The sequence below is a fragment of the Pipistrellus kuhlii genome, unplaced genomic scaffold (genome assembly GCF_014108245.1).
Source record: "Pipistrellus kuhlii isolate mPipKuh1 unplaced genomic scaffold, mPipKuh1.p scaffold_m20_p_8, whole genome shotgun sequence".
Classification (NCBI taxonomy): Eukaryota; Metazoa; Chordata; class Mammalia; order Chiroptera; family Vespertilionidae; genus Pipistrellus; species Pipistrellus kuhlii.
Window position 1 is genome coordinate 33,335,003 of NW_023425584.1, and position 20,901 is coordinate 33,355,903.

At 38.2% G+C, this 20,901-nt stretch overlaps 1 protein-coding gene across 16 annotated transcripts in view; it reads right to left on the reverse strand.

The window, feature by feature from the left end:
* The window catches only part of LOC118710749 (transformation/transcription domain associated protein), a 101,729-nt gene that overhangs the window by 74,470 nt on the left and 6,358 nt on the right, over nucleotides 1–20,901 (reverse strand). For 14 of the 16 annotated variants that reach the window (XM_036423411.2, XM_045576762.1, XM_036423410.2 and 11 more), the window contains exons 6-20: nucleotides 20,293–20,376; nucleotides 18,685–18,741; nucleotides 17,235–17,360; nucleotides 15,270–15,347; nucleotides 14,991–15,079; nucleotides 13,338–13,434; nucleotides 12,015–12,153; nucleotides 8,890–8,968; nucleotides 6,787–7,021; nucleotides 5,760–6,126; nucleotides 5,575–5,672; nucleotides 4,283–4,477; nucleotides 3,682–3,873; nucleotides 1,216–1,381; nucleotides 214–470 (exon numbers count right to left, since the gene is read on the reverse strand). In XM_036423411.2, the coding sequence (XP_036279304.1) occupies nucleotides 214–470; nucleotides 1,216–1,381; nucleotides 3,682–3,873; nucleotides 4,283–4,477; nucleotides 5,575–5,672; nucleotides 5,760–6,126; nucleotides 6,787–7,021; nucleotides 8,890–8,968; nucleotides 12,015–12,153; nucleotides 13,338–13,434; nucleotides 14,991–15,079; nucleotides 15,270–15,347; nucleotides 17,235–17,360; nucleotides 18,685–18,741; nucleotides 20,293–20,376 (2,259 nt within the window). The remainder of the gene's footprint in view (nucleotides 1–213; nucleotides 471–1,215; nucleotides 1,382–3,681; nucleotides 3,874–4,282; nucleotides 4,478–5,574; nucleotides 5,673–5,759; nucleotides 6,127–6,786; nucleotides 7,022–8,889; nucleotides 8,969–12,014; nucleotides 12,154–13,337; nucleotides 13,435–14,990; nucleotides 15,080–15,269; nucleotides 15,348–17,234; nucleotides 17,361–18,684; nucleotides 18,742–20,292; nucleotides 20,377–20,901) is intronic. The other 2 variants (XM_036423408.2, XM_036423401.2) reach the window with 1 other exon arrangement.

The window sequence follows — 20,901 nt, forward strand, 5'->3', positions numbered from 1 at the left end:
GTCGCTCAATACTTACAGTATTTCTTTACATATTGTCATAAGCCAGAAGGTGCACAAAGTAAGTTGAAAACTTCACTTCATCCTGCAGACAGTCCACCACAGAGCATGGAGAGCTCAACAGAGGCCTGTTGCTACCGGATGGCCTAAATCTTCTGTAAGAACTAACATGAGCACCTACCGCCCTCTGCTGACACTTAGGAAAACCAGACTTACCTGCATGAGCTCTGCTCGTACTGGCTGAATGTGGTCATACAGGAAATCGGGCTGTAGGTTGTCCACACACAACTCCAGAGTCCTCAGGCCTTGGCTGACCAACGTCTGAGAGCCATTGAGAGCAGACACTAAGGGATCCATTAACATGGGCAAATATGGCAACAGAGAGCTCAGCCGTACAGGCACCGTGAGACACAGCTCCACGAACAGATCCTTCATGTGCTGCTTATGCAGGCCGCTCTGCAGCATGTTCAGACCTAATAATGGTGTGTGACAGTCAGAGGTGAAGTTACCATCCAGACATAGGCCAAAGTTAACTGTACAAAATAACTGGTACACTTTTATTATATACATCAACGTGATGATAGGAAGACTTATTATACCTTATAAACTACTGTATTAATTAACTAACCCTATTCTTAACTGCATCCACAATCCTCTTTGTCTGCCCCCTGGTGGTCAGTGTGCTTCATACCTACCAGCCAGTCAGATGATCACTTAACCTTTTATATTATACATATAGATTACTGAATTCTGGTTGTGTAAATTAGCAACTAAATAAAAATATAAACTTATAAATCAGCTTTATAACTCATTTTCCCTTCTTATTCTGATTCTCTTTCAAAACTAGGGATTCATGTTACAAAACCACAAGAAACTTTCTAAACTTGCTTACCAAATGCTATAAAAATACAACCAAGTCCTAACTGAGGAAACTAAAACCTTCCAACTCTCATTCAACTCTGAGTGTAGAGGAAGAGACCAGAACTGAATGGGGAGGGGGGCGCACCTTTCAAAGTCCCACTGACTTTAAAGAGAGTGAACATGGGGACTGAAGGGCTTCATTCTCATTCTCTCTCCCTCGCCCTCTCTCTTTGTGGGGGACATACATTATCTCCTCACCATGACCTTCAATGGGTACAGAGGATGAACCCCAGCAGCCAAGGGCAGCCAGACCAACCACACACACAAGGCTAAAAGTCAACCAAAATCATTGCTCACCTTGCAAGAGGTTTGGAAGAAGAGGCAAAAATTCCTGATACAGGAGATCATGGCTGCCACCCCCAATAGAGCGGAACAGGGCCCGAAGCAGCAGGAAGTAGTTGTAGGGCTCTTTGGCAGTCTGTGCAAGCTCCATGGAGCTGTTCACAATCTTGTGCAGGTGGGGCTGCAGGATAGAGAAAAGGCAGGTTATTAGGCTCTAAATGAGGCGCATCCACATCCTCAAGAACTGTGCTACACATTCATTGCAATCAGATGGAACGGAAGGTCATTCTTATAAATTTGTTGAAAAACAAAACAAGAAGTTGCCAACTTTTATTCGACTCAAATTAATTACTCTTAAAATATATGTTGGTTTCCACCAGTTTGGGTGTGAAAGCAGCGTTTAATAGGTTCCTATCTGTCAGCGCTGCAGTTCTCATGAATATAGTCACTCATGTATAAGACTAAATAATCCAACAAGATGAAAGGAGCCTGTTTCCTATGACACTCTAAATGCAACAAGGAATCTAAAGGAACTAAACTTGCCTATCAATCAAATATGTAAAGTTTGGAAGAGCCTCAAGACATTTATGATAAGGTTTTGGAAGACTTGATCGAAAAAATGGGTATTTCTTTAATAAAAAAGCACTTTATTAGCTTACAATATCTTTAGTTAACATTTTATTTTTTTTTAATATATTTTATTGATTTTGTACAGAGAGGAAGGGAGAGAGATAGTTAGAAACATCGATGAGAGAGAGTCATCGATCAGTTGCCTCTTGCACACCCCCTACTGGGGATATGCCCGCAACTAAGGTACATGCCCTATACCAGAATCGAACCCGGGTCCCGTCAGTCCCCAAGCCAACACTCTATCCATTGAGCTAAACCAGTCTCGGCTAGTTAACATTTTAAGCCAGATTGGGTTTTTTATTGTGTACTTCAAATCCTAGTTTTGACATATGACAGGTTAAATTTAACATGATCCTTTCTTGCAGGTATATTTAAAATGAACTGTGAACTGTAAACTATTGGTATAATCACTAAATCAATCCCAAACTTGTTACTGTATATGGCATATTTATTTTACAGAATAAGTGTTCTCTAGACAAAAAGTTTTATGAATTTGTGATTTCAAAATTTTTCTTAAACATCTTCCCCTTAGTCTTTTTATCCCCCCATTAGGTTTTGTTCTGTGGTCATTCTGTATAGTTATATCTAATGTCAGCAAAAACTGAATTATTTGACCATACAAAGTTATTTGGACACATTACAATTAAGTACTTTTTTTAATCAAGTATTTTTCTTCCATAACAGAAAAGTAATGTTAAGGTTGTTAACAGATTACTATGTAACTGAAAAAGACTAAGAAAACCATCACATAAAAGTACAGATTACTTCGACTTTTTATCACTATCTGTACTTTTGCTCTAGAAAAAAAAAAAAAGGATCTTATTTACAGCTTCAAATTTTCCCCATGTCTTTTCAGACTCAATGGTGATAACATTCAACTTTCTATATAGAATTAAAATTTTGCCCGAAATGGAAGTGAATGTTTACAAGGTTTTTGTTATGTTATCTGCCACTTTTAAAGGGTGACTTAACCACCAGTTTGTTTCTACCCCTTTTCTAGATTCAAACAATTGATAGGATCAAATTATATAAGATTAGTCCTCTATAAACATGTTGGAGATACATTCCTCCAAGTTTATCTAAATTAAGGAACACAAATGGTTCGAATTCTTGATCTAAACATTCCATTCATGCCGAAACCGGTTTGGCTCAGTGGATAGAGCGTCAGCCTGCAGACTGAAAGGTCCCAGATTTGATTCCGGTCAAGAGCATGTACCTTGGCGGCGAGCACATCCCCAGTAAGGGGGTGTGCGAGAGGCAGCTCATCGATGATTCTGTCTCATCGATGTTTCTAACTCTCTGTCCCTCTCTCTTTCTCTCTGTAAAAAAATCAATAAAAAATATTTAAAAAAATAAAATAAAATAAACATTCCCATTCAGGAATGTTTATGTATTGCCACAGAAAATATGAACACAGAACAAAGTTAAAGTGGAAAATGGCTGATACATTTCATCAGATTTGAGAGGTAAGTGAAGACATTTTCCCTTCTATAATGTTTTGCATCACTTAATTTTTAAAATAAGGATATGAGCTTCTAATTTTACTTGTGTAAACCAGAAAAAGAAACTGAAATTAAAAAAGAAAACTAACGGTAGCATGTTAATGATAACCCACTGCCTACCATAGGAGTTGTGAAATTTTCATTTTAAATCACCAGATAAATTAAGCTCTGCTTAGAAATAAATGGAATGTTTTCCATACTAGGCCCTTATTTGTTGCAAATATTTTAACTCAAAGGGCACTTTACAAATATAAAAAGAGCCATTATGGTTTTTGTTCAAAAGTGAAAACAAGACTTAAGCAATAACAAACCCTAAGACAAAGTACCAGTTGAATCTAAATAGCTTTACCTTTAGCATTTGTTCATTTTCAGCTGCAAAGAGGGAGACTGAGCCAAAGACCAGTTTAAACAGCTTGAGGTACAGGTTGGAGAGCTCCACGTTGGAGCCCATTTCTGGCAGGCGATCCAGGAGATACTCCACCAGAATTGTAGCAAACAGAGCAGAGGTAGTAGGATTTGCCAAGAAGGAATTGGCAACAATCTATCAAATAAGAAAAAAGGGTAACAAAAAATAACTCCTTCCCCAAAGCAGTTTTAAGAGAAATATACTCCAAAAACATAAAATCAGACACCCCAAGAAATTAATTACTCACCAAAAGAAAAAAATGAAACAGATTTACTGAGCTTTGAGTGGAACAGTTCAAGTACTTAATCTGTTATTCTATCCTTACTATCAAACACCAAGAACCTACATCTAACACATATTGAATTTCTACTAATGAAAACTGGTCCAAAGCATCTTCAGATTTTTTTTATTGGGGGGATTTTATATTTCTCTAAATTTTGCTCTAAAAGCACCTTCTTACACATAGTATTTAGAAAACCCTCCAAATAAACAGAGTACCAAGAATTCATGTATGTTGAAAGAAAATAAGAAAGGAGTTTTATACCTGAAGAGCATAATTCTTTGAGATTCTTTCCACCATATAAGGGACTGTAGTTTGAAATATTTCTTTAAATGTTAAGGGATTCATCATTGTGAACACACCAGCAAAGTGTTCCAACACCTCCTTCTCTTCCTTCATTCTAACAGTCTGGCAGTTTGCTACTCGAATGTATGTTTGTCCATTTCCTGCTATCTGAACCTAGCATAGAAAAAAAACAAACCATGGGCATTAAAATCAAACATCTCTGAATATATTCCATTCACCTAATCAGATCAGCTGCATACTTAAAAGAGCATTTGAATTAGATACCCTCTGAAATCTTTCAAATTCTCTATTCTTAGTTTAATTCTAGAAAATAATTTTTTAACCTTCACCAGAGGATGTTTTTATTTATTTTTAAAGACAGAGAGGAAGAAGAGGGAGAGGGAGACAGAAACATTGATCAGTTGCCTCCCATACATGCCCCCAACTGGGGACCCACAACCTTTTTAAGTGTATGGACAACGCTCCAACCCAGCCAGGACTAGAAAGTCATTTAAGCCGAAACCAGTTTGGCTCAGTGGATAGAGCGTCGGCCCGAGGACTGAAGAGTCCCAGGTTCGATTCCGGTCAAGGGTAAAGGGTATGTACCTTGGTTGCAGGCACATCCCCACTAGGAGGTGTGCAGGAGGCAGCTGATCGATGTCTCTCTCTCATCTATGTTTCAAACTCTCTATCCTTCTCTCTTCCTCTCTGTAAAAAATCAATAAAAAGTATTTTTTTTAAAGTCATTAAAAAAAAAACAAAAAAAAAAAACACCACAATTTTCTTAGGAGTTCCAAAAAGGAAATTTAATAAACTTAAATCTTATTTCTATTACATTCCATTTACACCTCCTCCCCCCAAAATACACCCATGGACACTTATAAATAAGAATTCTCACCATAAACACAATGCTGTGCTACAGAACAAAAGCAACTTGGGTGTAAAAATACTGTAGACCACATGTGTCAAACACAAGGCCCGCGGGCCAAATCCGTCCCGCCAGGCCTTGCAATGTGGCCCGCACCTCGCTGTCATCACTGCACTCCGCTGCGTTTCCATCACAATGACAGTTTATGACTGTTCAGTAAACCATTCGGCCCGCGATTTAGGCTGGATTTTAGATTTTGGCCCCTTCTCTGATTGAGTTCGACACCCCTAATGTAGACCATCCAAAAATAACAGAACTCTCAAGATTTGTTCCATCACTAACATATCTAATTCTAAGGGGTAATTTCCATACTCAATAGCCTGGCTTAAGGGCACTGCCTTACCTGATAAATATCTAAAGCCTGCATCGCATATTTCACAAGTTTTATGTAAATCTGAGTTTCTTTGGGCTGTAACTGCTTGTTAGGAATGAACTGAGCTTCTGGAAAAGAGAGAGTATAATAAGTCAATGTGAAAAACCCCACCCTGTAAAACACTGTTCATCTAAATAATTCAAGAGCATAGTTACCACCAGGCGCTTTACAGGACGTTATGCCCCACGTGATTGTCTTGACACCACAGACCAAGGTTTTCACCAAACTTCGGCAATCTGTAACTTGAAATGTCTGCTTGTCCTCCTTGTCCTTTTCTCCTTGCTTCTCAAAGGCAGGCATAGGGGCTGGGGTCACAGGGGTGGCAGGGGGAGGCGGAGGGGGTGGGACTGGGGCTGGGGTGGGAACGGGGGCTGGGGATGGGGCAGGGCCCGGAGCTGTGGGGGCAGCGGGCACCCCCGGCAGAGCTGCTTCCACGGCTCCAAGTTCTGACTGAGGCTTGCACTTCTTAAAAATGGCAGAGAGCTGGTACCGAGCAATGGTGTGGAATTTGAGAACAAAAACCTAACAGGATGAGAAGGTGGAGAGGTAAGACAAAAATCATTACTTTTAAAATGGCCAACAACCCTATCAGAAGACAGGATAAGAAACTCTCTCTGAAACCATCTGCTGAAATCATTCTGCTTTGTATAAAAAAAGGGAGTGTGCGATCTTTCCTCTTCCGTAACTATCGATGTATCAGTATCTCCACTGCACCTGTGAAGAACCCACTCAGGACAGCGGGTGACTGGCCAGACAGGCAGGACCAAGACTGCTCCATGGTCCATGCAACTGCCCACTGGCGCAGGCATCACACTTTACCCCTCACCCACATCCCCAATTGGGCACCTCGCCAGAGATGCTCACAGCTACCTGAGCACTTTGCTATATGGTGTCTCAGGACCCTTGCCAGGTACTGTACTAAGAGGCCTCATGTATTATTTTATTGTCTCTCATAACAATCCTGTGCAACAGACAGTGAGCATCCCTGGTTAGAAGTTCAGCATCCCACTCACAAACACTTGACTAGTTAATGGGGGAGCAGGGATTTAAACCAAAGAAATCAAATGCCTATGGTTACTCTTGGCAATGTGGCAGCTCCATAAACTTGCCAGTTAAGCACTGGTACAAGTTCAGCAGCAAGTGGGATTAAAGAGCATGGGGACCTATCTGGGGAGCTGGTACCTCCAGCATCCGCATCAGAACGTCTCTCCCATTGCCGCTCTCCTGTTCGCTCTTGGAGCGAATGCAGTCCACCAGGTTCAGCAGGAGCTTGCAGGACATGGTCTGGATGCTGCTGGGCAAGGACTCGTCATCAATGTTCTTGGCAAAGAGCTGGACGGCGAGGGAGAGGTCACTGAGGGGCAGATGTTGACGAACGTGGTGCACGAGGTCAGCCAGAGTGCTGTAGGCGAGGGGCCTGTGGAAAGAGACCTCTGTTAGTGCATCTCAACATCCCCACAGGACAACATCTGCAAGCCACCCTTCCTTCCACTACCTGCCCAGGAACACCACAACTGGGACAGCACACTCTACAGCGTTCCAGTTTCCCCAGCTACACAACTGACACTCTCATCTTGGTGCTTCTATCTTTACTTTCCAAGTTCATGAATGTCATACTAACACTAGCACACAGAATTAACAAGAGCTCAATCATGCAATGAATGGATTTTGTTGCTCAAAGATAAAATAGTATGTATCAATTAATACCTTATATACAGGGCAGGGCAAAAATAGGTTTATAGTTGCAAGTATGTAAAACAGTTTATTTTGTATTATGATTTATTAATTATTGTATTACTTTCCATAAGAACTGTAAACCTACCCGGTATAGGGGCCTTTTTATAGAGGTACAAATGTCTGGATTATAAAGTGCTTTCACTCACTAAACAATTGGACACCTGCCAGATATTGGGCTAGATACCAGGGATACCACAGTGACCAAAATAAATAGAACCCTGTCCTCAGGAAGCTTACTTTCAGGAAGGGAAATATACAAGTAAAGAAATAAAGTGTATAAAATGACTAGTGCTTGGGAGATGTGAAAAGAGCACTGTAAGAAAGACAGGTGGGAAAACCACTCTAAGATAAGATGCCCAACAAAGACCCTTTGAGGTGACATTGACACTGAGACCTTAAGGGCAAAAAGCAGGCTTAGGGCAAAAAGCTAAGGACATTTCCAAATGGAGGAAACAGGGAAGACAAAGCCCTGAATGGGAACTGCCTAGAACAGCCAAGGAGCTGAGAGGCCAGTATGTCTACGGAGTTTGAGTGGGGAGGGAAGAGCCAAATCCCTCGGGATTTGCATGCCACAGTCAATAGCCTGGGTTTTGCCCAGCCAGCATGCCTCAGGGGCTGAGAGTGGACCTGTGAACCATGAGGTCACAGTTTGATTTCTGGCTGGGGCACATGCCCACGTTGTGGGCTCAACCCCCAGTGTGGAGTGTGCAGGAGACAGCCAATCAATGATTCTCTCTCATCACTGATGTTTCTACCTCTCACTCCCGCCCCCTTCCTCTCTGAAATATTTTTTTTTTAATTTTTTTAAAGAGTTTGGATTTTGTCTTTGTCTAATGGCAAGGGAAAGCCACTGGAGGGTTTCCAGCAGCAGTGACATGATCTAACGTCCAACAACAGGCAGGTTCAACCCCAAGTTATGAAGAATGTCTTACTATTTTGTAACTTTTATATAGAAACAGTGAATAGTCTGCATCATATGGAAAGCATGATTTTCAAAAGATGCATCACACCTCCCTTATTAAAGCCAAAAAATTACTAATGTTGATTAATTTTAAATTTTAAATATGACTAAATGTTCATTTTCTCCTTGAGAAAGAATAAGCATGATCATAACTACATTTGACTTATAAAATGCATAAAATAAAAACTAGAAGGAAATACATCAAAATATTATTTGTGTTACTTGAGCTCCTTGTGCAGGACCAAAAAGCTTTCTTCCCTTCTTTCTTCTTGGTAGGTTATAAAATACTCATTTCAGTGAAAAGATTCATTTATTATATAGGAAGCAAAAATAAAAAATACATTTAAAAAAAGAATGCTAGTCAGATAAAGTTATACCTACGTTAAAATCTAAATGACTACTCTGATTTTTCCCTTTAAGCTAAAACACAAAAAGCAACTGAAGGCATTTAAAAATTCCTGCAATTCTAAATTCAATGACAGTGAGGGCCCAACAGCCAGTGTTCGTTGAAACACTCGTAGCATAAAGTGCCAGGAATCACCAACCCTCGCATCTCATCAGCTGATACCGTGGGTTTAATTTCATACCTGAGAGTCTCTCGAGCAGTATATCCTGAACCAATGAGTATGGATTCATCAAACAGCTTGTCCATGCAAGGAATGAACTCTAGAACACAAATACCCATTGCATACATCACCAACTAAACCAATTACACATTATATAACAGTACTTTCATTGTAGCCAACCTGTAGTCATTAGCAATGCAGATTTTTAAAAGGGTGAAGAGGAAAGCACGCACATTGTGTTTTAGTCACACTGGTTTTACTGAGCTGCATGAGCCATCTGCTGTCAGAACCGCATTCAGTGTCAGAATAGTAGACTGAGAACACGACCTTCATATCCCCCCGTAGAGACTTCGCCCCCAACACTTCACTGGAGGCACATTCCTTTGTCCTTAAAAGCTGCCACCATCAACTGAAACCTGCCTGAGAAGGGGCAGTAATTTCTAAATGCCCCTGGAGTCGCCCTTCTTAAACATTTGTGGTTAGTCATCGTGGAGAAATAATAAATGACAAAGATCTGGGAAGTTTTCGTGTTCTCAAAGAAATGGGGTTAGGGGGTCCCAACTCCCTGGATGAAACGAACTAGATGGGGCTCCTCTGTTCCTCCAGGCTTGCAGAGAGAACCATCACCACCCTTCTCCCTCTCCCCTGCAAACCTGACATTATGGCCAGTTCAATAAGAAGAGAAAAAAAAAGTACATTTTTAGGGTGGGGGGAATCACTGTAAAAAATAAATAAATAAATAAATTAATAATAATAATAAAGTACATTCTCTACCAGCAAACGGCTGAGAGTCAAAGCTAAACGAAATATGTACATTGGGAGACACAGTGCACGACCTGTTAATAACAAAGCACGGCAGCACAGGGCGTCCCGCCCAGGTCAGAGCGAACGTCGCTGGACGGTACTCAGTGAAGTGGCCAAGAGGTAGGAGGCAAGAGGGAAAGGTGCAAAGGGCATAGACGTCTCATGCTGGAGGGCCGGCTAGGGGATGAGTTTAAGAAAAAGGAATAAAAATTAAGTCATACAGCATTTGTTTCCAGATCCCCCTCATGACCAAGAACCAGAATCTCTGGGGAAATGGGTAACTTTGTTAAACCATCAGGTTTTCTAAAACTACTGCTCTTCAGAATTAGAGCAAATGTGTTACCTTTGTTATCATCTGAGATGCCAAAAATTTAAGGCCATGTGAAAGTGTTGGTGGATGTGTAAAATTTAACTATGTACATACATTTTTTTCATTTTATAATAATGTGGTTAATATTTAACAAGATTCTTTCAATGTTTCTTCTAATAAAATCTCTTTTTGAGATGTGATGCTATTACCTATTTAATTCCAGGAGCTACTAAGGGCTTTAAGATAAAGTATCCTAAAAGCTGAATTCAACAAGGCTAATGTGTTCAATCCCTGGAGAGTAGCATCTTGGAAACCCACTGATCTTTGTGGAGCAGGTTCCATGAGACTGAAACCTCGCCGTGCGACTCAGAGAGCCTGGCTGTGCGTGACAGAAAGCATGAGGAGTTTTCAATCCATCAGCACTTCAACAACTTTGCTACAAAACTCCCCAGATGCACCTCCAAAACCCTTTTACTTAAATGGCAGGAATATCATAAGTTACTGTGAGAATGGTTCCCAAGGCACAATCTAGTAACTTTAGTAGATTTAAAATGTTTCTTTTAAAATTCTTCTATTTTGCCCTGGCTGGAATGGTTAAGCTGGTTGAGCACCATCCTATGCACCAAAAGGTCACTGGTTCATACCCAGGGCACATACCCAGGTGGCAGCTTTGAACCTAGCGTGGGTGTATACAGGAGGCAACCAATCAATGTTCCTCTCACATTGATATATCTTTCTTTCCCTCTCTCTCTCTCTCTCTCTCTCTCTCTCTCTCTTCCTCCCTCCCTCCCTCCCTCCCTCCCTCCCTCCCTCTCTCCCTCTCTCTCTCTTTCTCAAAATCAAAATGTTTTTATTTTTAAAATAAAAGTAAATAAAAAATAAAATTCTTCTATTTTGATATTCAGAGATGAACACATAGGAAAGGTAAAAAGAAAAGGAAGCTGCCAGTAACCAGACAAGTCCCAATGGCAGTCAGCTCTAAAGGGGAGTGGGCTATGAGGACTTGCAATGCTCAAGTTCTCAACCTGGGTGATGCTTACACTTCTGGTGAAATCATACATTATTTTTGGTGCACTTTTCTATGTGTTACATTTCAAAATAATGTTTAAGTCTATCTTCCATTCAGCGATATCTACATACAAGAGGCACACTATAATTTGTATTTTAATAACACAAAAATATCTGAGCTTTACTGTGTTAATTCCAGTGTAAACACTCAAACTGTACCCTTCTTTTCATGCTTAAAAAATATATAAGGAAGCCCAAACTCAGTTTTACCCCTGCTCTAATTTACAAGCATATAAAGCATTTAATATTGAAAAAAGTATTGGGGGAAGTGACTATCATAACAAAACAATTAGGATGTAACTTCAACCTAATAATTTAAATGTAAAATGTATTTAAAAATTAAATTCAATAATTGATAGAAAAAGTATAATTATCAGATTAGCAAAAAGCAAGTATCGGTCTTGTGCACTGAAACAGAACCAATCATTATTTCACGCATGGAGAAAGAAATCACTGTTTCCTTCTCATATTGTAAAGTCTGAGAGCAAATGGTTATTTGCAATTTATAAAAATATGCAGTTGAAAAGCAAAAAAGTACCAAGGAAGACTCGGAACTTAAGTAAGCAATGCTGAGGTTATCATCACATTCATTATGAGATTGTTGACAAGATAAAGAGAGGACCTGGAGGCAGGCTCAGAGGAAGAGGGAGGAAGAGAGAGAGAAAGGGGGGGAGAGGGAGGGAAAGAGACAGAGAAAGAAGGGGTAAGAATAAACTCAAGACAGCAATAAGAAAAGGACAAGTTGAACCTAAAATATGTAAGCATTGGCTTGAGCTAAAGACTCCCACAACAAGGAAATATCAGGAGAAGGATATCCATGTCGCCTTCTGCTGCCCAAGACAGACCTCCTATGTAAGTTCCCGTAACAAACTCTTAATGTAAAAAGAACAATGGCATGTCAGCAGAGTTCCACCCCCAAAGATGTGGACAGCACTCATGTCAGAATTCCAGACAAAAGACATACGGTTTCTTAGCTCTGTCGTGAGGATGTGCTTTGCAGCAATCAGAAGCTCCTTTCTGAGGTGTGCAGTCTCTGCTGGGCAATTTGAAAGTAACTGTAACATTCCTTTTACCATTTGCTGAGAGTACTTAGTTACCAACTCCTGTAAAAGTAAGAGGAAAACAACACAATTACATTGACTGGTGGATAAGAAAAACCCAAAATTGCCCTAGCCGGTTTGGCTCAGTGGATGGAGCATCGGCCTTCAGAGTGAAGGGCCCCGGTTCCATTCCGGTCAAGGGCATATTCCTTGGCTGCCGGCACATCCCCAGTATGGGGTGTGCAGGAGGCAGCAGATCAATATTTCTCTCTTATCAATGTTTCTAACTCTCTATCCCTCTCCCTTCCTCTCTGTAAAAAAATCAATATAATACATTTTTAAACAAAAGAAAAATAGAAAATTTATAAACTTTTTTTTTTTAATTCAGTAAAACTAAACTTGGCTCAAAGGACCCACAGGAAATAACAGATCTAATAAACAAGTATTATTAATAGTTGTGTGTGCATACTGAAATACTAGAAGGATGGTTAGAAACATAAATAGCAGTTTATTTTACATAAAGGGATTGTAGAAATCTTTTTTTGTACTTTTCTGTGTCTTCCCAACTTTCAAGAGAGAATATATGCTATATTGAGGAAGAAGAAATATTGAAATTTAAAAAGTAAACAAACATGTCATCCCATTAATGTAAGTTCTGAATGACACCAAAAACATATTTAATCAACTCAGAATAAGTTCTAATCACAATCTCTTTTTGAGGTGTTTTGGCAAGGCAACTCACCATAGTGACTCAAGCTGACCAAAATATCAAGGGGTACGTAACTAAAATTTTTAAAACAAAAAGCCCCATTTTCAGTGCTTGATAGATCCTGAAAGTGGGAGGAGGAAGTGAACTACAAATGTACAAAGAAAATTTTGAGGGGGTGATGGGAACATTCTATATTTTGATGTCTTGGTGGTTATCAACTATATGCATTTGTCAATTAATAGAATTGTATACTTATAAAAGGTGAACTTTATTATATGTAAATTATAGCTCAGAAAACCTAACTAAAAAAAATCATGCCCGGCTGGCATGGCTCAGTGGTTGAGCATCCACCTATGCCCCAGGAGGTCATGGTTCAATTCCTGGTCAGGGCACATGTCCAAGGGTGCAGGCTCGATCCTCAGTGGGGACCTGCAGGAGTTAGCTGATCAATCATTCTTTCACATCACTAATGTTTCTGTCTCTCTTTCCCTTCCTCTCTGAAATCAGTAAAAATATTTTTTAAAGCAAATGAACTTACCTGGTAAATTCTGATGATATAAGCTAAAAATGACAATGTTTTAATCTGAGCAGCAATGAAATCGGCATACAACTCCTTGTTGTAAAGCTTATGTTGCCTGGATGAGAAATAAATAAAATTTATAATATTAGCTCTTAACTCTTTAGGTGACATTAATATTAATTAAAAGTCTATAATAATTCCTGAGCCCAAAAGTCTGATTTCTGCACAGATCAGAACAACAGAGCAGCAAGCTATACTCTTTACTGTTATGCATTTCCAAATAATATAAAGAGTTTAGAGGCATAAAGCAAGCAGTTCTCTAAGCCATTCCATCGCAGTTACAATGTGTATCCCACAAAGCCACTCACTCATCCAACAGACAGTGTTAGGCTATCGATTTGCTCAATAAGAGCCAATGCTAGGGCCACAGAGGATGTTAACACTCATTCACCCTCAGATCCTGCCCTTAAATGACTCAGAGCCAAATAGGCCAAAAGAAAGTGAGTGTTAAAGGTCTTAAGAGGACATGTCTAAAGTTTAAGAAAAAGTTCTCACTGAGAGAATGAATATGGTTCACCTAGAGTAGGGGTGTCGAACTCAATCAGAGAAGGGGCCAAAATCTAAAATCCAGCCTAAATCGAGGGCCGAATGGTTTACTGAACAGTCATAAACTGTCATTGTGATGGAAAGGCAGCAGAGTGCAGTGATGACAGCGCGGTGCGGGCCACACTGCAAGGCCTGGCGGGACGGATTTGGCCCGCGGGCCTTGTGTTTGACACATGTGACCTAGAGTGATGGGCAGGGAATAAAGAACATTCTGGCACTCATGCTGAAAAGAACAGCAAGAACAAAGAAAGGCTTAAGGGTAGAAAGGTTTGCCGGGACCGGTTTAGCTCAATGGATAGAGCGTCGGCTTGGGGACCGAAGGGACCCAGGTTCGATTCCAGTCAAGGGCATGTACCTTGGTTGCGGGCATATCCCCAGTAGGGGGTGTGCGAGAGGCAACTGATCGATGACTCTCTCTCATCGATGTTTCTAACTCTCTATCTCTCTCCCTTCCTCTCTGTACAAAATCAATAAAATATATTTTAAAAAAATTTAAAAATTTAAAAATTTAAAAAAATTTAAAAAAAAGGGTAGAAAGGTTTAGAGATCCCACAGATAGTACTCTATAGTATAATTCCTAATAATAGTTCTAAATTTATGAAACACCACCAAAACTAAGGTTTAATAACTTTAGCTAATCTTTCTAAATAAGGAGTAAAATAATTATTACTATCATCATTGAAATACAAGTTCAAGAAGTAAAAAATAGCCAAAACCGGTTTGGCTCAGCGGTAGAGCGTCAGTCTGCGGACTGAAAGGTCCCAGGTTCGATTCCGGGCAAGGGCACGTACGTTGGTTGTGGGCATATCCCCGGTAGGGGGTGTGCAAGAGGCAGCTGGTCGATGTTTCTCTCTTGTCGACGTTTCTAGCTCTCTATCTCTCTCCCTTCCTCTCTGTAAAAAATCAATAAAAATACATTAAAAAAAAAAAAGTAAAAAATATAATTTGTCCAAAATTTTGTCACTTAAAAATTTTATATCTTACAAATAATTACAGCAAGTATATTTTTACTTGAAATTAAAGCCCTGTGACAGTCAGCTTTGTCATTGTCCAAAGAATTCTCACCTGGCTTGTGCAGATACTTGAATTGCAATAGTATTCATGATCAGGGGCACAAATTCAGCAACAACATTGTGGATATTCAGTTTGTAGAGCTAAAAGCAAACACATCAGATTTTCATGCTTTTACACTTCCTGCATAGTAAAATAATTTGGCATACCAAAGAAACTACAGGCGTTAGCATGTATGTATCATACACATCTATTCACCACAGATTATTAGATGTGAACTTTATCATAAAACAAGAAGCCAAAAACCCAAGAAACTAGTAACAATATACATACCTGATACATTAAAACAACAATAATGGGCAATTCTGCCAATACTTTCAGAGAAAGAGATCCTCTTGGAATGATGGAATGCTGAAAGAGAAAAATAAGCAGGACTGTAGTTATCCCAGTGGCACTTAAAACAGCCCCAGTCAGTACCCCACTACTGAGCACTGCCCACTGAACTAAAAGGAGAAAATACTGACACCTTTGTCAATATCTGTGGGGAAACTATTTTTTATAGAACTATGATTTAATACAGCTTTTTATATTTTCCAATGTAATCACCTGTAGTAAATAACTTTGGAAAATTTTGTCAAAACTTAGAAATTCAAATCAGCAGAGAAAAAATTTATATATATATATATATATATATATATATATATATATTTTTTTTTTATTTTTTTTTTTTTAATCCTCAGATAATGTTTTTATTTATTTTTAGAAAGAGAGGGGAGAGGGAGAGAAAGAAACATCGATCGGCTGCCTCCAGCATGTGCCCCAACCAGGGAAAGAACCTGCAACCTTTTTGGTGTACAGGATGATGCTCCAACCAAGCGACCCTGCCAGGGTCATCTGAGAAAAATTTTAAATTAGTATCTATTGTAGTATTTTACTTAAAAAAAAGCAATAGCAGAAAGTGCATATTTACCCGGTTTTATTCAAAATATTTAAAACAGAAAATGCTTGCAATAAACTTAATTAAAAAATTTAATAGTCCTAATATAAAAGAATTCATAAAACAGGTAAGGAAAATGTCACACTCATACAAATGGGCAATGAATAGGAACAGACAAGCAAAACAAAGACTCATAAACAGAAAACAAAATTGTAATTCAAGAGGAAAGGAATGAGAGCTTTATTTTTATTCAAAATGCAGTTTGTTTATCCTAGCACAAATTAAAACATTCTGCAGCCCTAGCCAGTTTTGCTCAATAGTTACAGCATCAGCCCACAGACTGAAGGATCCTCAGTTTAATTCCGATTTTTATTCTGATCAAGGGTTTGTAGCTCAGTTGCAGGCTTAATCCTTTGCCCTGGTCAGGGCATGTACAGAGGCAACCAATCCATGTGTTTCTCTCATAAGGATTTCTCTCTCTATGTCTCTCCCTCTCCCTTACAATCTCTCTAAAGATCAATGAAAAAAAATATGCTCAGGTGAGGATTAATAAAACATTCTGCAAAACCATTGCAGTAAAGCAAATACAGATGATATTCTTAATTCAATCATAAAAATATAGTCAACAAGCCAGGACTGGTTTGGCTCAGTGGATAGAGCGTCGGCCTGCGGATGTTTCTAACTCTCTATCCCTCTCTCTTCCTCTCTGTAAAAAATCAATAAAATATATTAAAATAAATAAATAAATAAATAAATATATATATATATATATATATATATATATATAGTCAGCAAATGCTCAAGACACATTACCTATGTGGCAGATATAACAAATACATTACCTGCAGACAATTACTAGCATTACCTTCACAAAATAGGTTTTTCAGATAATGAGAGGGAAAAATCAAGGCCAAAACAAAGGTTCATGAACTTTCCTATCATCAGAATCATCCCAGTGCGTCTGTCCCCAGAGCCAGGGCTCCCAGGGACTGAACTACAATTTATATGTAGTTTAAAGAGGCTCATTAATATCAAAATTAAGGATGGAACAGAGACTGGTCAGCTGCTCTTTCCAACAGGTGAGTGACTTCCACTACAATTCTGTTTAAACCTTTGCATGAAAGCAAGAGTTCATTTCACCACTCAGAGGCTGCACAGCAGAATCAGTGATGCTCTCATGCACACATTTGTTCATCTTAAATGCTTCTAAGTGTTTAAGAAAAAAAACAGAAAACAAGTTTAAAATATATAAGTGACTTTAAAAAGTCACTTATATATTTTAAAAAGTCACTTATATATTAATTTTGCCTCTCTACCAAGTAGAGGCAAAGAACAAAAGCAAAACAATTGGAAAAACTTACTGTTCTCGTCTCACTGTCCTCACGCTCAGGATTTACCTTCACAGCAATTGCTGTAATCATGCCAACCATTTCTGGGGGAGGGACTGTGTTCTCAGGAATCACCTGAGGGTTCTCAAAGTAGCGGTTCTACATAAGAACAAGAGAAATGTTTTTTCCTAAAGAGTCATACACAACATTCCTCACAAAACAGCCCTGACACATGTGGAGGAAGAAACCAAATGCCCCACATGTATCTTGCTCAATCCCACAGTACTTGAGATCCACTCTATTCAACACCAAAAAGACAACATGATAGAGACATTTCTCCACCTTCCACAACAGAAAATAAAAAACTTGTCCTAAGTATTTTTTGCTCCTTTCTGGATAAGAAAAGATGAAATGCATGCCAGATTACATTAAACCTCAATGAGGCAAGGAGAATGGACCCCATCTCTCCAGTGATAAGAAACTAGAAGCCAGTCTCTCTTGAATTAACTTTTCAAATAGTCTCCTAAATAGAGATCAAAGATAGGACCAGAAGCAAAGAACAGAAGGCATGTTTAAAGGCCAGGACCTCACTGTCATCCCTTAGTTCTCAGTGGAGTTTGGACCTCATATTAAACAAAACAGCTTCGTATGAAAAACTCTGACTGAAATGATAGGTGACACAATTTGATAACTCAAAATGTAATTAATTTTGTTTGACACATTATTAGCAAATTAAAATCCTTAAAATACCTAAAAGTTAATTTTACCATGTTTATTTTTTAAAAATTTTTAAACTTAACAAAATTCTTTAAAAAACAGAATTATGTGCAATAAATTTTTACCAAAGCATTATTTGTGATAGTGAAGAATTGAAAAATGAGAAAATCAGCAACAGAGAGATGGTTGAAGTATACGCATATCATAAAAAATTATGGGGCCTCTAAAAATTACGACTGCCAGAAAAAGATCTTGGATGTTCCAAACTGTTAACAGTGATTCTTCTAGTAAGTGAAAATAAAATGGAGAGGAGACATTCCTGTTCTAGTCCACACACTTTTACATTGTTGGCATTGCTTGGGAAGAGTTTTTCAACAGAAAGAATTTTAAGGATGCAGAAAAATGCTAAAAGCATACACCACTTCCCCAGAAGTCTTTATAATTGAGAGCATAACCATCTTTAAAGAGCACAAAACATCAATATCAATGGTTGCTTACAAGTCAAAACATTATGGATTTATCTTGTTGTTTTTTGCAAAATTTCTACCCTAAGAATATATTAAAGTATTTAATTTAAACAATGAAACCAAAAGAACTATTTTTTTAAATGACTGATTTATCAACCTAGATACTGACTATCGATAAACATTCCCCACTCTAAAATTAGCATCCCCCAATTATTCCTCCAATGCAAACGCTCCAAAATACCTTTGGAATAGGAAAGTAATAAATATAAGTAATAATTCAAATAATGTTAAAACCATACCACTACTTTTGGAAGCTCCTTATAAATCTGTTTCACAAAATCCAAAAAATGATGAATCTAAAAAAAAAAAAAAAAGTATAAGGAAGATATTTATAAACAGAAAATGCTTACAATAAATAAGAAAAATGTTAATAGTCCTAATATATAAGAACTCATAAAATAGGTAATCAAAATATCAGACTCAAAACACAAACAGGCAATGAATGTGAATAAAAAAGAAATACAAAAGATTGACAAACAGAAAACAAGCTTTCTAATTCAGAAGAAGCAGAGAAATAAAAATTGACTCTTTGACTCCCAAAAAGTAATACTACACCACGCTGGAGAGTCTGCCACAAGAGGAAGACTCTCATAAACTACTGAAACCTTTCTGGAAATCAATTTAATACTATATTTATCAATAGCATTAAAACATTAACATATTTGACCTACTAATTCTGTCAATAAACCTAGTTTATGTAGTAATTTGAACTAGAAACAGATATTCAATCATAGTCATAAAATAAAAGTTTTTGAAATACTTTAAATATCCAAAAATGATGGCACCCATGTGTAAGAATATTATACATCCACTAAAAAGTAACTTTATAAAGAATTTGAGTGGGGCCGGGACCGGTTTGGCTCAATGGATAGAGCATCGGCTTGGGGACTGAAGGGTCCCGGGTTCGATTCCGGTCAAGGGCATGTACCTTGGTTGCAGGCATATCCCCGGTAGGGGGTGTGCAAGAGGCAGCTGATCGATGACTCTCTGTCATCAATGTTTCTGGCTCTCTATCTCTCTCCCTTCCTCTCTGTACAAAATCAATAAAATATATTAATAAAATTAAAAAAAGAATTTGAGTGGGAAAATTCTTATATATAATGTGAAGGGAAACTATATAAAACGTCGTATACAGTATTATTGCAATCATGTAGAAAACATTATAGAAGGTGGGAAAAATGAAAGGTAATCAATATTGTTTATAAGATAGGAGGAATTCTATTTCATCATTTTGCTTCTTTCTAACTTCCAAATAATCTATAACAGGCATTTACTAAGCTTATCATTGCAGAAGACACTGTATTAATTACTGCTAACACAGAATATCTAGTACTTACTCTGTAGGTGCAAATCACTGTGTTAAGAACTTTAACTTTTATATTTAATTCTTCAAGCAATCTTTGAGGATATACTGTGACTGTCCCCATTTTACAGAAAAGGCTCCAAATGGCTACAAGTTTACCCAGTTTCACATAGCTACTGAATTGCAGAGCTGATGATATTCAAACCCAGCTGACTTTAGAACACATCTTAACCCTTGAATAACATAAAATGATCAGAGCCTTCTGGCACATCAGACGTTTCTGAATACCAGAAGCAAGCAAACAGCTCTGCCAATCTGGTTAAGTAACACATAGCCACACGACTGAACAAATAAAGTTAAATACTCATACACACATTCAAAATAGAAAAGGTAACTGCTAAACCAAAGAATTTTCCCCAAACAGGCTATATATTTTCTACACTTTAAGTACCATGTGTTCCGTCAATACTATAGGAAAAGAGAATTTACACAGCACAAAGAACTGTCAGCACACTACAGAAATGCTCTCAGGATAAATACTTACTTCTTGTGTGATGGGTGGCCTGAATTGTTTGTGAAGCTCAATAATTATTCTTAAACAAATAAGGACGTTTTCTTCATTTTCCGTCTTTAAAAAAAGCATTTGAAGAGTTACAATTCTGAGGACTTAGTTTAAAAATTAAAGACTATTTTCTAAGCATTTTTCTTTATACACACACTGCATCAACCAACTTAGATTTGATTTATTGAAAATTCATTAAATCATAAAACACAGCTGCCCAAAGAGGAAGACTTCATGGTCTTTGGTAGACCATCTGAAGGGCAGCACACCAGTGAGTTCTGGTCAATAACTCTGACAAATAACTGACATTTGTGGCAAGTCACACCATTAACTAAGGTCTAATGGCCCTACCAACACTTTTTATTGCTTGAAAGTAATGCCAAAAGAATGAATTACTGAGTACCCACCAAATATTGATCCTGTGCTTAACATTTCACACATACTCTCTAAGTGTGAGGTTCCATCCACACTATATTCAGAGGAAGCTAAGGCTCAGAGAAAATAAGCAACATGACTAACATGATATATTATAGTTAATAAATGACAGAGCCAGGATCTGAATCCAACTCTCTCCCCCTCCAAAGCTCATCT